This window comes from Armigeres subalbatus, chromosome 3, assembly GCF_024139115.2.
Source record: "Armigeres subalbatus isolate Guangzhou_Male chromosome 3, GZ_Asu_2, whole genome shotgun sequence".
Lineage (NCBI taxonomy): Eukaryota > Metazoa > Arthropoda > Insecta > Diptera > Culicidae > Armigeres > Armigeres subalbatus.
The window spans coordinates 52,056,716-52,071,669 of record NC_085141.1 but is presented as its reverse complement, the minus strand read 5'-3'; the positions used below and the strand labels follow the sequence as shown (position 1 = coordinate 52,071,669).

Genomic DNA, 14,954 nt, shown 5'->3' with positions numbered 1-14,954 from the left:
ATAAGTGGTTTACTGGGCTACCTTTTTTCGATACATTTCATAATAAGCATCATCATGCATCATCACCGAAAGGTGGATTAATCTTAATTTTATTTAAGTATTTATTTTATTTTTAATTTCTTGTCATGTGAAAAATTCACCGTATACATATTATATTTGACTAAACCCTCATTCGGATTCAGCGTCTTAAGAACCTAATCTGCAGCAGCGTTAGCTCTCTCATCCCAAGTAACAATTTTCATGCTTGTTAGATTTATTTAATTCTTATAGCGGATTTATGACAGCAGTCACCATGGCCAGTTGCTCAGATTTATTAGCGATCTTATTGCTATCAATAAACCTCTAATAAATCTATTCAAAAAGCTTCAAACGTCAAATGCCGACTGGTCTTGTTAGCAGCTCTACGGTTGTAACGAAGAGCATAATAAGTCTAATTTTCAAAGCTTGATCAAAGCCATAATTTTGGGTCGTAATGTGGTCAAATGAATAACCCCAATAAGAATATTTACATTGCAAAGGGTTTATAACGGTGTTTAATAAGAGCAACATTTTTCTGATCGAAATCTATGATGGCCATATTGGAAATGGAGAACCATCCTCAAGTCAGTGAAATTTATCACTGGAATTTATGATTAGACGGTGTTTTCGCCGCAAAAAACACGTTTTTGGTAAAGGATATAAAAAACAAACATATCTGGGTGTAATATCAATTAGTTTAGCGAAGATTTACGTTATTGATATTATAATAATTTTAAATTCATTGCCCAAAACTATATTATTTTGCGGGCGCGTAGTGCTTAATCTCATTTTTGCACTAGCTTTCACCATGAAATCGAGCGCGCACCTCGTTTCCATGAAAGTACATTGGAGAAAAAACTTAAAAAAGTATTATTTTGTAGTCATCCTCATCATGATTTTCATCAACACTTTAGTTTGTTATTATTTGTTTGCAAGATTTTGTTTCTCTTTTTTCAAAGCAAATTTTTGACAGCTGCCGCAGCCAAATTCCCTTTTTTGCGGGCGGCTTGAAACGGATTTTTATATACTCTTATAAGAGGTTTATAGTGGTAATCTAGAGAGGGCCACTTGGACATATCTTACTCTTATAGTGGTCATCAGAAGGTAATCCTGTAGTAATGGGTTTTATTGTCAGTTCTTGTAATTCGATCTTGAAAACCATTTCTAGAGCGGAATAAAACTTGAAATGTTACTTGGGATGATTCTGTATTGGAATCGAGCGCTCCCATTTATCTTAAATACCCTAAGCTCTATAACTTTTTCACTGCGTTTTTTACATTTTAACTTCAAAATTTTGGGCATAGCTCCAAAAGGGATCGGCTAAAAAAATGAGTGTCACTATTCGAGCTACCGCTGTATCGAATGATTTGATGCGTCCGTTTCGTTTATATCCGATCCTTCGTTTGCTACAGGGATTAAACAGAGTCTGTCGAGCCAACGATTGCGATATAAGCCGAACTACCCGTGCCCTTCGGTGCTGATGATGACTGGTAAGACGACATGTGACAAATTTGTAGAATGGAATTGGGACCGCAATTTGATTTACGGATATTGCGCCATTAGAATTAATATGTATATGATAAATTAATGTCTGGGCTAGCAGCGCTTTTTGATGCTGGCTAATTCCTAGGGCAAACTAGATTGATCCTAATAACGTTAATGATGATAACACTGGTATCTAATTAAAATTGTGATTATTACTACAGACTTTTGTCACATTCGTCAGCAAAAATGCTGGGTATCTGTACATATCCCGAGTAATCTGAATGTCATGGGTGTTAGGATCTTTGGATATTATTTATTGGTTGACTAAAATCATAAAGGCTGACACGTTACGCATCTAGAGAACAGTTTTTTTGGCAATACTGTGTATTTTACGGATTTCTCTTTATTTAGAAAACAATTACATGATAAACATATTACTACGAGGGAGATGGTTTTAGAAACCTCCTACGTAGCTTATACATGTAGATTGTAGACCAGGCATTGCAATTTATCCCATCATTCGATCTTCTGAGCAAAGATACTGATGATATGTTGGGATATCGATCTTAGTTATCTATCTGCTCAGTAAACAAAGTGCTAAGTTCGCCATGGAGAAAAGTTTTTTCACTACTTTTGTTGTAGCAACGCCCTCGCAACGTGAACAAACCCCGAACCACGCTGGCTATCAGGATCATCTTCAAATGCTCAAATGATAATATCTTTCCAGAGTGCTCTTTGATTAGGGATAATATCTTTGCACAAGCAAAGATGATATCCTGTGCTCAGATGATATTGCAATGCCTGTTGTAGACCCTCATGAACGCATAGCTACAAAGCAGTAATTATTCCTGTTAAAATATGCGTAAATGCCAAAATAAAACGCAATAAAAACAAAATTTTAGGCTTCCGCTTTTAACCGCCATCTTCACGCCTTGCAACGTTTGCAAATTCCCATTACCGTTTGATGACTCTGAGGTGTTTTTACAATCTTGTTTTCGCATATGAAGGCTTAATTCGATCCAATTCGAAGCTTTACCACATCCTATCAGCATCCGAAGGACGAAGTACATGGCACAGCCACAGCACCATCCTTGACAGACATGAAAATATGATACAATATTTATAGCCTTTCAACCAGCTCCCACCCCCATCGCCCAACTCCTTTGCCTTACGGGTAAAAGCTTCGTGCGTAACAACAGGTCTTTATCGGCAGGAAGAGTGTTCTCCCCGTCTGAGCGCGTGTATCTATTTTGAAACATTACACCGGGCGGCATTGCCCCCCGTCAGCGTACCACCCTCCACGTTCATCATCGTTTCTGGATGTGGTGAGCGGAAAACCGAGGCAATTTCCGACAGTTTGGCATGGCGTACCAAACGGCGTTCATCTCGTCTTCCTTCGCTCCCAATAAATTGCTCATGTGACGATTTGAATGTCGTAAATAATATTAACGCAACACATATTTTCTACCGTTTTACAGGCCGCCTCAAGTACCTGACGCTGACCGAGGCCAACCGTGTCTGGATGCCGGATTTGTTCTTCTCGAACGAGAAGGAAGGCCATTTCCACAACATTATCATGCCGAACGTGTACATTCGGATCTTCCCGTACGGGTCGGTTCTGTACAGCATACGAATCTCGTTGACGCTTGCCTGCCCGATGAATCTGAAGCTGTATCCCCTGGACAGGCAGGTGTGCTCGCTCCGAATGGCTAGCTGTAAGTATGCTACTGCGTGTGGTAGGTGTGGTGAAAACCGCAACAGCTTTTATGCTTTTCTTAAAATATGTTGCATGCAACTGTGGAACTTGTTTTTTCGGAGGGGGATTGAAAATAACTTGCATTCAAATGGAACATACATACTAGAGGCAGCAAAATAAAATTTCCTTGAAGAATTAGAAATTTTCCATAAAAAAATATGAAATTTCCAATAAAGAATTCAGGGTATGAGCATTTGAGCAATAAATATTATTTTTCTCCAAATAATGCAAAATTTCCAAAAACAATTGAGAATTTTCCAAAAAATAAAAATAAATTGGTAGGGGGAATGACGGCTTTGGCAGGTTTTGTTCTATTATTGGCAGGGGGGTTTTCTATAACCAATCATGCTGAAATTCGGCCTAAACATTCTTTGCATATCAATTGCAATTTTTAAAGAAAAATTTTCCATGAAGAAATCAAAAGGGTGGATGTATCGCAATTTTCAGGATCTAGCAAGGAATTTCTCATCCAGAATTTCTAAGACACGTATTATTCGTTCCTCAGAGCTTCTGGATAAGGGAATCACTAGAACACCTATAGATAAAAAAAATCGTGAAGTGAATTAAAAATCTGGGACAATACGAATACCCAATGGGTCCCATCAGAATTCTTGGATAAGTATTTCCAAGGAATTCTTGTAAAAAAAACTTTTTAGAAGTCCTGTCGAAGGATTTTCTTATTATTCGTAGAAGAAGATTTTCTCATGAATAGCTTGCGAGAAATTCCCAAGAGTAATCAGAGAGAAGAATTATCCAGAATATCTGGGCTGCGATGAGTAATTCGCCAGGATCATCGGAAGATAACATTTTCCAAATTCCTGAAGGAGGAATTCCTCTTAATTTCTGGGGGATGTATTTCTCTAAATTCGTACGAGAGGAATTGCCCTGATCTTTCTTGATCTTCCCCAAGAAAAGACTGAATTCTTGCAGGAGGAATTTCTCAGAGATTCTGAAGGAGAAAGTCTCCAAAAATCCAATGGCAAGAATATTCCACAATTCCTGTGTGACGATTTCCCATAGTTCAAGAAGAACTTCTCCATAATATCAGGTGGGAAGATTTCCACATCATTGGTATATAGTTAATAAAATAATAATATTACCTAATAAAAATAAAGAATTGTTATATTGGTTAAATCATTGAACTAGCATGTTGAGGTGGGAGGGTAGGCTGGAATAATTCTTTATAATTCATGATGGAGTACGTCCTTACGAGGAAGGAAGAAACTCTCCCGAATTTCTTGATATGGAAGAACCCAGAATGATTGGAAAATCAGTTTCCCAGAATTCATAGAGCAGGAATTTTCTATAATTTATGCGGAACTTGTTCAGAATTCAAGAAAAATGACAGCCTGCAGGGGTAAAAAGTTCACAATAATCCTTGGAGAAGAATTCTCCACAATATATGAAGGGGTGAATTCTCAGAACTTCCGGCCCGTAGTGGTTTTTTTGTGAATTGAAGAAAAAGGAAGTCTCCAAAATTCTTAAAGATGTTGGAAAAAACTTCCCTGGGCATGAAAGTATCATCGTGTTAGCCTCGTAATATACGAATGCGAAAAATTATAAACTGGCCTAACCCTATGGTATCTCGACTGATGAATATATGTAATGGGATTCGGCCTTACAGTACAAATTTTACAAACAATAATGTTTTTACTGCCCGATGTTTCGGCTGTCTTGGCAGCCTTCTTCTGCGGAAATTAGTCTTACTGTTTATGTTTTGTTACACCGTAGTTCTGTGTCGTATTGTCGTTCATGTTTTCTATTGTAATTTTTTGTGGATTTTTTGTTTGCGTTACATTCACCCTTTAAAATCTGCCTGGTCGCAGTTTAGTGTTCATCAGGCACCTGTGTCATAAAACTAACACGGTTATGCTCATAAGCACAGGAAAGTACCGAAAAAAAATATGAAAAATAGGGACTTTGGAAATAGGACTTTGGAAAAATGTATGGAGGAAAATCGAAAAACACTGATTTGCATTTAGATGACTCCATTTACGATGAAGAGTTATGATACTTTTTGCAGAATTTGATACAGAATGTTATGCTAAAAGCTTGAACCAACAAAGTTATTAGTATTTTACTGAAGTGTTGTGTGCGTAAATTTTTACTTTTCTAGTATAAAGGAAACTAAATTTGCTCAAACTACACATCAGAGAAATCAGTTGACCTTCTATATTGGATTTGTTTTAAATATTGTTACCAAAAGTCGGCTGGATGAATCTCGGCAAAAAATAAAAATTCATGGTGTATTTTTATTGTCTAGTTGCCGCGATTCTGTTGTTGGGTCACTGCAGGCAATGTTTCATTTACGCTTCCATACCAACAGCGACAGAATTGCAGTCGCCAAGCAATAGAATCACGTCGCGATTGTCTCGTCGTGTGTGTTTGGAGGAACCTTTACTCAAAAAAACCAGATTAATCCACCTAGCGGTTATGGTGCCTTTCTCGCGCAAAAAGGTAATAAATGTAGCCTTTACGCTTACACATCGATGATGTACAAGAAAGGCAAAACAGTTACACCGTCTAATGTTATGATAGAAAATTTACACTAGAAGACGACAGATGGCGCTGCCAAAAGTTTCTCGAATTTCCTATGTTCGAATGAATTATTGGCAGTGGCTGATTTTCTACTCGCCGCTACCACATCCAGGCGCTATAGTATATGCGTAAAATAGCCAGCAGGAGTTATCCGCCAGAAATTTGTATGGTGAAAGACATCTAATGCGGGTTTTCTCAAAATTAGGAACTTTTCATGAAAAACTATTTGGTACCGGTTATGTAGAAAGGTGTCCGCTACTACGCCTACCAAATATTTTTTCGATGAAGGTGCTTAATTTTGAGAAATCGAACCTTAGATGCCTTTCGCCATACTGATTTCAGAAAGTTAACTCCTAGTGTGCCGCTGTAATTACGCTCAAAGCAGGCGATTCATTTTGACTTTCGGCCAATTTCATAGTACTATGAAACTGAACGAAGAGCATACTTATGCCTAAATGCGGGCAACACGAGCATCTTTATAGTACGATGAAACTCTAAATTAGAGCACGCCACGGATAAACTTTAAAAATATTCATAGATGCAAGGCATTTTTCATAACACATTATTGTTCTATGTTACTATGTCACATCACTATTTTAATATTATCTATTTTTTGCAATTCGCGATTATTATGAAATTCAATAGTGATCAACGGCGTTTTAGTCACTGTCGGATGCAACTTGTTGCAAGAAAATCGGTTAAGAGTTTCTATGTGAAAATTTGGCTAATGTTTTTTATGGCATTTTGTGCACACACACACGCACACACATACACACACACGCACACACGGACAGACAGACATTTGTTCAGCTCATCGAGCTGAGTCGAATGGTATATAACACTATGGGTCTCCGGGACTTCTATCAAAAGTTCGAATTTGGAGTGAAATGATAGCCTTTCGGTACAACTTAGTTGTACGAGAAAGGCAAATAGTTGAAATTGAAGGATTATTTCGATGGATTATTTTTTCGCGTTTGCTACAAGTGAACTAAGCTGGAAAACGGCGTAGAAACTCGAGGAAGAAAAGGCAGGAGTATTTGTCGAAGAATTTCCAGGGGAAAATTTGGGTCGAAGTACCAAGAAAAGAAAATCGTGAACTTTCGAAAGGAATTGCTGTAAACGTTTTTGTGGGGATTGCCAGGAGAACTTCAAATATTTCTTTTTATAATTTAAAGAAATCTAAAACTATTCTCCTGGGGCGTCTTTGCCCGAGCAGGGGAAATTGACTAAATAATACCTAATTCTGTTATTGATACCATTTTTTTTGGGAAACGACTGTGGGGAATAATCTTAGACTATTAATTAACAGCTACATAGTCTCATATGATTAAAACGACTTTTTATTCGTCCGACGTTTTAACAATCCCGTGTTCACTAATAATAACTAGTTAAATGGAAAGTGATTCCGAGACTATTTGCCGACACCATAAAAACCAGACAGTTAAAGTTAGACAAAACATAAGACAAAATGCGAACAAATCATTCTTCCCCTAAAGAAAACACTAATCCAGTGTCGAAACGTGCGTAGCCGTTTTGTTTTTGTTTTTTTACATCTTATGCTAGTTCATACCAATTTATAATATCGAGGTCGTCGCTCCTGGTCGGGTGAGGAATGTTTTATGAAATACCTGGAGGGATTTCCGGATTGATTTGTGGAGGAACTGGAGGAAATTTTGTAATAGCTTTTGAAGGAATTTTGTAGGAATTACTTCAGGAACTTCTGGTAGAATTCATGCCGAAATTTTCGGAGACATTATCTGAGGGGCTTCTGGACGAACTTCCGAAAGAACTCATGAAGAAATTCCTGGAGAAACTTCCGAGAAAATCCTTAAAGAAGTTCTCTGGAGAAACTTTGATGCAAATTTTGTAGGAATTCCGGAAAGACTTCTCAGACTTCTGAGCGAAATCTTTGAGGAACCGGATAAAATTCTGGAGGAAATTTCACATGAAATCTTGGAGAAACTTCCGGACAAAATCCTGGAGGAATTTCCGTGCAAAATCTATGAGAAACCTCCGAAAAAAATCTGGAGGAGCTTCTGGGCGGAGTCCTGGAGGAACTTCCGGATGAATTTCTGGAGGAACTTCCTGACGAAATACTAGAGGAACTACCATTTGTAATCTTGGAGGAACTGGAGGAGCTTCCGGACGAAATCCTGGAGGAACTTCCTGACAAAATTCTGGAGGAACTTCCGGACGAAATCATGGAGGAACTTCCGAACGAAAACATGGAGGAACTTCCGGACGAAATCCTAGAGGAGCTTCCACACGAAATCCTGGAAGAAACGCCGGACTAAATCATGGAGGAACTTCCGCACGAAATCCAGAAGAAATCCTGAAGGAACCCCCGGAAGAAATCCTGGAGGAACTGCCACTCGAAATCCTGGAGGAACTTCCGGACTAAATCCTGGAGAAACTTCCGGACAAAATCGTGGAGGAACTGCCGGACAAAATCCTAGAGGAATTGTCGGAAGAATTCCTAGAGATACTTCCGAAGAAATATCTGGAGGAATATCTAGATAAATTTATTTATGAACCTCCTATCGAACTCGTGGAAAAATAAATTCCTGATGAATTCGTTACTTCTGAAGAAATTCCGGAGAATTTTTGACGCCTGAAATTCGTCCACGCCGACTCACACCACCGCCACCGATAATTATGATATGAAACAATACAACTTTTTCAATCAACCAATAACAATTTTTTTCCCAAATTTTTTTTCACTACCGATCATAAAGAATCCCAAACTTCAGTTAATTTTGGTTGAATCTTGAAGCGCGGTCCACGAAAGAAAAAATGAGATTTTTCAAAACTGACAAAATCCTTCTGGACCAAACATCTCCAGGACTAGCTTAGCTTAGCTTTGACTGACTACACATATCTATGGTTGCTACTCCGTGATTGACCAGAATCAGTGAAATTGCACAAAGAATCATCTGAATGATTGACTGGAATTGTTCAAGCATTCTCAGTGTGCAAGTTTCAGTGACTCTAATATTCAAATGATCAATAACGGCGCCGGCCACGTCCTTGTATTCAGTTAGGAAGAGGGAAGGAATACTAGTAGGTGGTTTTTGCTATTTGAAGACCGTGTTTACCTCTGCGTCTCCACAAAAAACACAGGAAGGATTATCAGTTAGTTGATAGGCATCGTTGGATCTGGATTCACTCTGATAAGCGATACGACCGTGCCATTCTTTATACACAATGATTTTACCTAACCATAATTAGGCCGCACAAAGTAGAACAAACTAACTATTGATTTACTTCCCGACCGCACAAGCTACAACGATACCAGATCGTTCGACGTATATATGAACCGAGCATGGACAATAGTCACCATGCATGCCCGATGGCATATGCACACTGTAAATCGACAATACTCATTAAAGAGTAAAAAGGACCCATTATTTACTGATATATGGAACTGTCAAAATAATGGGTACATTTATTTTTTTGATAATGTGTATTTTTCCTCCATTCCAAAGTTCAAAGCTACTACCCATTAATGGGTGAAAATGAACTTGGTCACATTGTTGGCAGAACAAAACACAATGGGAGCGGAGGAATCCTGATAGATTTAGTTGTGAGTATTATTTTCGTTTTAATTAAACTTTTGAAATAAAACTAATTACAAACTGTTTGCAAACAGCTCATGGAGACATTGGACAACAAAGACGAAGTAGATCGCCATCAATTCAGAATGCTGCCGTATAAATGGGATCGTCGGTTGAAACGACGCTGTTCGGATTTTCCGGGAAGAATGGAACTTCCTAAAAACCTACAAAACCATCAAAGGAACCGATCTGTTTGTTTGTATCCGTAGTTCCCACTAGAAGAGTGCGACGGGATGGCAAAAGTTTTGATCCTACGGTGAAAACACTATTCTTAGTACGTTATGGCGTATTTTGTTTATATTTATAGTTTGTATATCCTGGTGCATATATGTTTTCATTGGAATAAAAGCTATGCGAATTACATGCCCCGCTCAATTATTAAATTATATCAACATTTTTTTATGTCAGCGAATGTTATTTTTTTAAATAATAAAGAGTGATTTTTACACATTTTCCTGCCAAGCTTTTTGCAAATAATGGGTAAAAATTACTCGTTAGTTTGACGTATGAGTGGTTTACTCATTAATGAGTAAACGTTGTTTACTCTTTTAATGAGTTGAACTATTTAACTTCATTCATTTATTTAGTCTACATCTATACAGATAACACTGAATCAACAATTTGACGCCACAATACACGGTTCGAGGCCGCATCTCTCCATCCTCGAATACGCCCCACGCTCGCCAAGTCGTTCTGCACCTGGTCTGCCCATCTCGCTCGCTGCGCTCCACGTCGTCTCGTACCTGCCGGATCGGAAGCGAACACCATCTTTGCAGGATTGTTGTCCGGCATTCTTGCAACATGCCCTGCCCATCGTACCCTTCCGGCTTTAGCTACCTTCTGGATACTGGGTTCGCCGTAGAGCTGGGCGAGCTCATGGTTCATTCTTCGCCGCCACACACCGTCTTCTTGTACACCGCCAAAGATGGTCCTAAGCACCCGTCTCTCGAATACTCCGAGTGCTTGCAAGTCCTCCTCGAGCATTGTCCATGTTTCATGTCCGTAGAGGACTACCGGTCTTATTAACGTCTTGTACATGACACATTTGGTGCGGTGGCGAATCTTTTTCGACCGCAGTTTCTTCTGGAGCCCGTAGTAGGCCCGACTTCCACAGATGATGCGCCTTCGTATTTCACGACTAACGTTGTTGTCAGCCGTTAGCAAGGATCCGAGGTGAACAAATTCCTCGACCACCTCGAAGGTATCCCCGTCTATCGTAACACTGCTTCCCAGGCGGACCCTGTCGCGCTCGGTTCCACCCACAAGCATGTACTTTGTCTTTGACGCATTCACCACCAGTCCAACTTTTGTTGCTTCACGTTTCAGGCGGGTGTACAGTTCTGCCACCTTTGCAAATGTTCGGCCGACAATGTCCATGTCATCCGCGAAGCAAATAAATTGACTGGATCTGTTGAAAATCGTACCCCGGCTGTTACACCCGGCTCTCCGCATGACACCTTCTAGCGCAATGTTGAACAACAGGCACGAAAGTCCATCACCTTGTCTTAGTCCCCGGCGCGATTCGAACGGACTGGAGTGTTCGCCCGAGATCTTCACACAGTTTTGCACACCATCCACCGTTGCTTTGATCAGTCTGGTAAGCTTTCCAGGGAAGCTGTTCTCGTCCATAATTTTCCATAGCTCTACGCGGTCTATACTGTCGTATGCCGCCTTGAAATCAACGAACAGATGGTGCGTTGGGACCTGGTATTCACGGCATTTTTGAAGGATTTGCCGTACAGTAAAGATCTGGTCCGTTGTCGAGCGGCCGTCAACGAAGCCGGCTTGATAACTTCCCACGAACTCGTTCACTAATGGTGACAGACGACGGAAGATGATCTGGGATATCACTTTGTAGGCGGCATTAAGGATAGTGATCGCTCGAAAGTTCTCACACTCCAGTTTGTCGCCTTTCTTGTAGATGGGGCATATACCCCTTCCTTCCACTCCTCCGGTAGCTGTCCAGTTTCCCAGATTCTGACTATTAGTTTGTGCAGGCAAGTGGCTAGCTTTTCCGGGCCCATCATGATGAGCTCAGCTCCGATACCATCTTTACCAGCTGCTTTATTGCTCTTTAGCTGTTGGATGGCATCCTTAACTTCCCTCAAGGTGGGGCTGCTTGGCTTCCATCGTCCGCTGAACTGACGTAGTCATCTCCTCCGCTGCCTTGACTTTCATTGCCTGTACTCTCAGCGCCATTCAGATGTTCCTCGTAGTGCTGCTTCCACCTTTCGATCACCACACGTTCGTCCGTCAAGATGCTCCCATCCTTATCCCGGCACATTTCGGCTCGCGGCACGAAGCCTTTGCGGGATGCGTTGAGCTTCTGATAGAACTTGCGTGTATCTTGAGAACGGCACAGCTGTTCCATCTCCTCGCACTCCGCTTCTTCCAGGCGGCGTTTCTTCTCCTGAAAAAGGCGGGTCTGCTGTCTCCGCTTCCGTCTATAACGTTCCACGTTCTGCCTGGTACCTTGCTGCAGCGCGACCGCCCGCGCTGCGTCCTTCTCCTCCAGAATCTGTCTGCACTCTTCGTCGAACCAATCGTTCCGTCGACTTCGACCCATATACCCGACGTTGTTCTCCGCTGCGTCGTTAATGGCTGCTTTGACTGTATTCCAGCAGTCCTCAAGAGGGCCCCATCGAGCTCACCCTCTTCCGGCAACGCTGCCTCGAGATGCTGCGCGTATGCAGTGGCGACATCAGGTTGCTTCAGTCGCTCTAGGTCGTACCGCGGCGGTCGTCGGTACCGAACATTGTTGATGACGGATAGTTTTGGGCGCAGTTTAACCATCACCAGATAGTGGTCAGAGTCGATGTTAGCGCCACGATATGTCCTGACGTCGATAATGTCAGAGAAATGCCGTCCATCAATCAGAACGTGGTCGATTTGTGATTCTGTCTGCAGTGGCGATCTCCAGGTGTACCGATACGGGAGGCTGTGTTGGAAGTAGGTGCTGCGAATGGCCATATTCTTGGAGGCGGCGAAATCAATTAGTCGTAGGCCGTTTTCGTTCGTCAGCCGGTGAGCGCTGAACTTTCCAATAGTCGGTCTAAACTCCTCCTCTTGGCCAACCTGAGCGTTCAAATCTCCTATGATGATTTTGACGTCGTGGCTTGGGCAACTGTCGTACTCACGTTCCAGCTGCGCGTAGAATGCGTCCTTATCATCATCAGTGCTTCCGGAGTGTGGGCTATGGACGTTGATTATGCTGAAGTTGAAGAACCGGCCTTTGATCCTCAACCTGCACATTCTCTCGTTGATCGGCCACCACCCGATCACGCGCCTTTGCATGTCGCCCATCACTATGAAAGCTGTTCCCAGCTCGTGTGTGTTGCCGCAGCTCTGGTAGATGGTATGATTACCTCTAAACGTTCGCACCATTGATCCCTTCCAACAAACCTCCTGCAGCGCTACGATGCCGAATCCACGGTCCTTGAGCACATCGGCGAGTATGCGTGTGCTCCATGAAGTTGAGAGATTTGCAGTTCCACGAACCGAGTTTCCAATCGCTAGTCCCTTTTCGTCGCAGTGGTCTTCGCCGATGGTTCCGGTCCGTACTCTCTTGTTGATTGTTCGTTGCTTATGATTTTTTAAAGGCTGGCTTGCAGGGCCTGACACCAAACCCCCTAAATTTCCGGAGGACCATTCCTCCTTATTTCCGGTGGACCATGGTGCACAGTTTCACTTAGAGTCCCTCGCTGGCACTCGGACGATGATCAGCCGCCCCTAACATGGAGAACAGACGCTGTTGTGAGCCGATCCTGACATGGAGAACAGACGCTCAATAAGATTTGCACCTCCGGAGAGGAGCAAACCCCCCTTCCCTGTCAGCATACGACCATAGTTCCCACCGGGGTTGGTTACCCGATCTTCCCTAAGGTTGCTCGTATCCCGGCCAGCACCGCGGGGAGGTAGGGATAGGAGTTGCTGGGTAAGAGGCTAAGGACCGCGAGATGGGGTCTATTTTATTCCTTCAGGTACGCGAAGTACCAATGGTACGCTTTACCCAGCATTTGCCGTGCCATTTAACTTCATAATGGGTACTATTTTACCCATTAAAGAGTACTTTGCTGGCACAGTGCAAACTGTAAAGGATCGAGTTTTTGACGACCGAACCGACGTGCAGTATTCTGTACTTACTTGCCCTTATTTGACCGGAGCAAAGCGCAATACAAGCGCATTATCTGCCGAATATCAAAAAGATATTTTTTTTTTCTCCGACTCGCGATGAATAACACACGCACTGTACTTACTTTCCCGATGGCTACTGCAAGCTATAGAAGATCGCACTTGTCTCGACCGGATCAAAGCGCAATACCTGAAACAAGGGTTGAAATATGTCAAAGTCAATGCAGTGAAATATATGGATCTCAGCATATTCTACGGTCAATCTCATCGCCGCCGTCGTGAGTGCGACTGTGGGGCATCCAAAAAATCATTCCAGCACCAACTATTCAATTTACCATTCCACCCAACACAAGTCGCTCTGACATGCTGCTCAGTTCGTCCGTTACTGCATGAATGTGAGTGGCCCATATAAACGCGTGGTGATTTTTTGTCATTTGCTGGGTGAATGTGTACATTTGACTGTGGTGAATTTCATATTCGTGGCGCACTGGGTGATGTGAGTGCTGTTGTTTACTTCTCTCCCTCTTCGGGAATGTGAGATCGATTTGAAGAAAGGAAGAAAATAAAAAAAAAGAAATTAAAAAACATCACCCTCATCCAGTGCTGCCGAATATTTACAAGCCTGCCTGAAACACGAGAAGTCACTCACTGAACTGATTTTTATTACCGGCCGCGCAATACAGAACACAATATTTCGGCCGATCGCGCGGTCGTTCAGCTGTCCGACCAAACATCTCCAGGACTACAAACAAACTTTCGTTTTGGATTGCAAAATCGCGCTCCAATTTTTCGACGTAGGATTACGTCCTTCGGAAGATCGGAGGGTCATTCTGCAGATTCATATCTGAGACCGTCACGAAAAGTGGTCAGGAAGTATGGGCTTACGATTTTCAAAAATTGCGTCATAAGGGATCCCAAACTTCAATTAATTTTAAGTAATGAGATTTTTAAATTCCTTCTGGATGCATTCCTTCTGGAACAAACATCTCCAGGATTTCAAAAAAACTTTCGTTTTGAATTTTGAAGCTGCGTTTCATTTTTTTTAAATGGGATCTCAAACTTCTGCTAATGTTTGGTTGCATCCTGAAGCACGGTCCACGAAAGAAAAAATGAGATTTTTCAAAACTGACCAATTGCTTCTGGACCAAACAACTGCAGGACTACGTTTTGAATTGCAAAGCCGCGCTCCATTCGACCAAACATCTAGTAGATCGGAAAGAAACAAACTGTCAATGATTTGTCGATATCTAGAAACAGTAGAAATGGAATATAGACAGTCTGGAAATGGAATATAAACGGTTGGAGCTGTTGAAAATCCAATAAATTGAGATTGTTATGAATACCGCCAATTTCTGAGAATTGTTTCGTTGATAATGGGATTTTATTCCTAGAAGGTCAGATATTCAACGAAA

General features: G+C 41.7%; 1 protein-coding gene across 10 annotated transcripts in view; it reads left to right on the top strand.

Moving 5' to 3' along the window:
* Positions 1-14,954, top strand: part of LOC134224557 (glutamate-gated chloride channel) — a 288,157-nt gene that overhangs the window by 232,132 nt on the left and 41,071 nt on the right. For all 10 annotated transcript variants that reach the window (XM_062703954.1, XM_062703955.1, XM_062703947.1 and 7 more), the window contains exon 7: positions 2,982-3,218. In XM_062703954.1, coding sequence (XP_062559938.1) covers positions 2,982-3,218 — 237 coding nt within the window. The remainder of the gene's footprint in view (positions 1-2,981; positions 3,219-14,954) is intronic.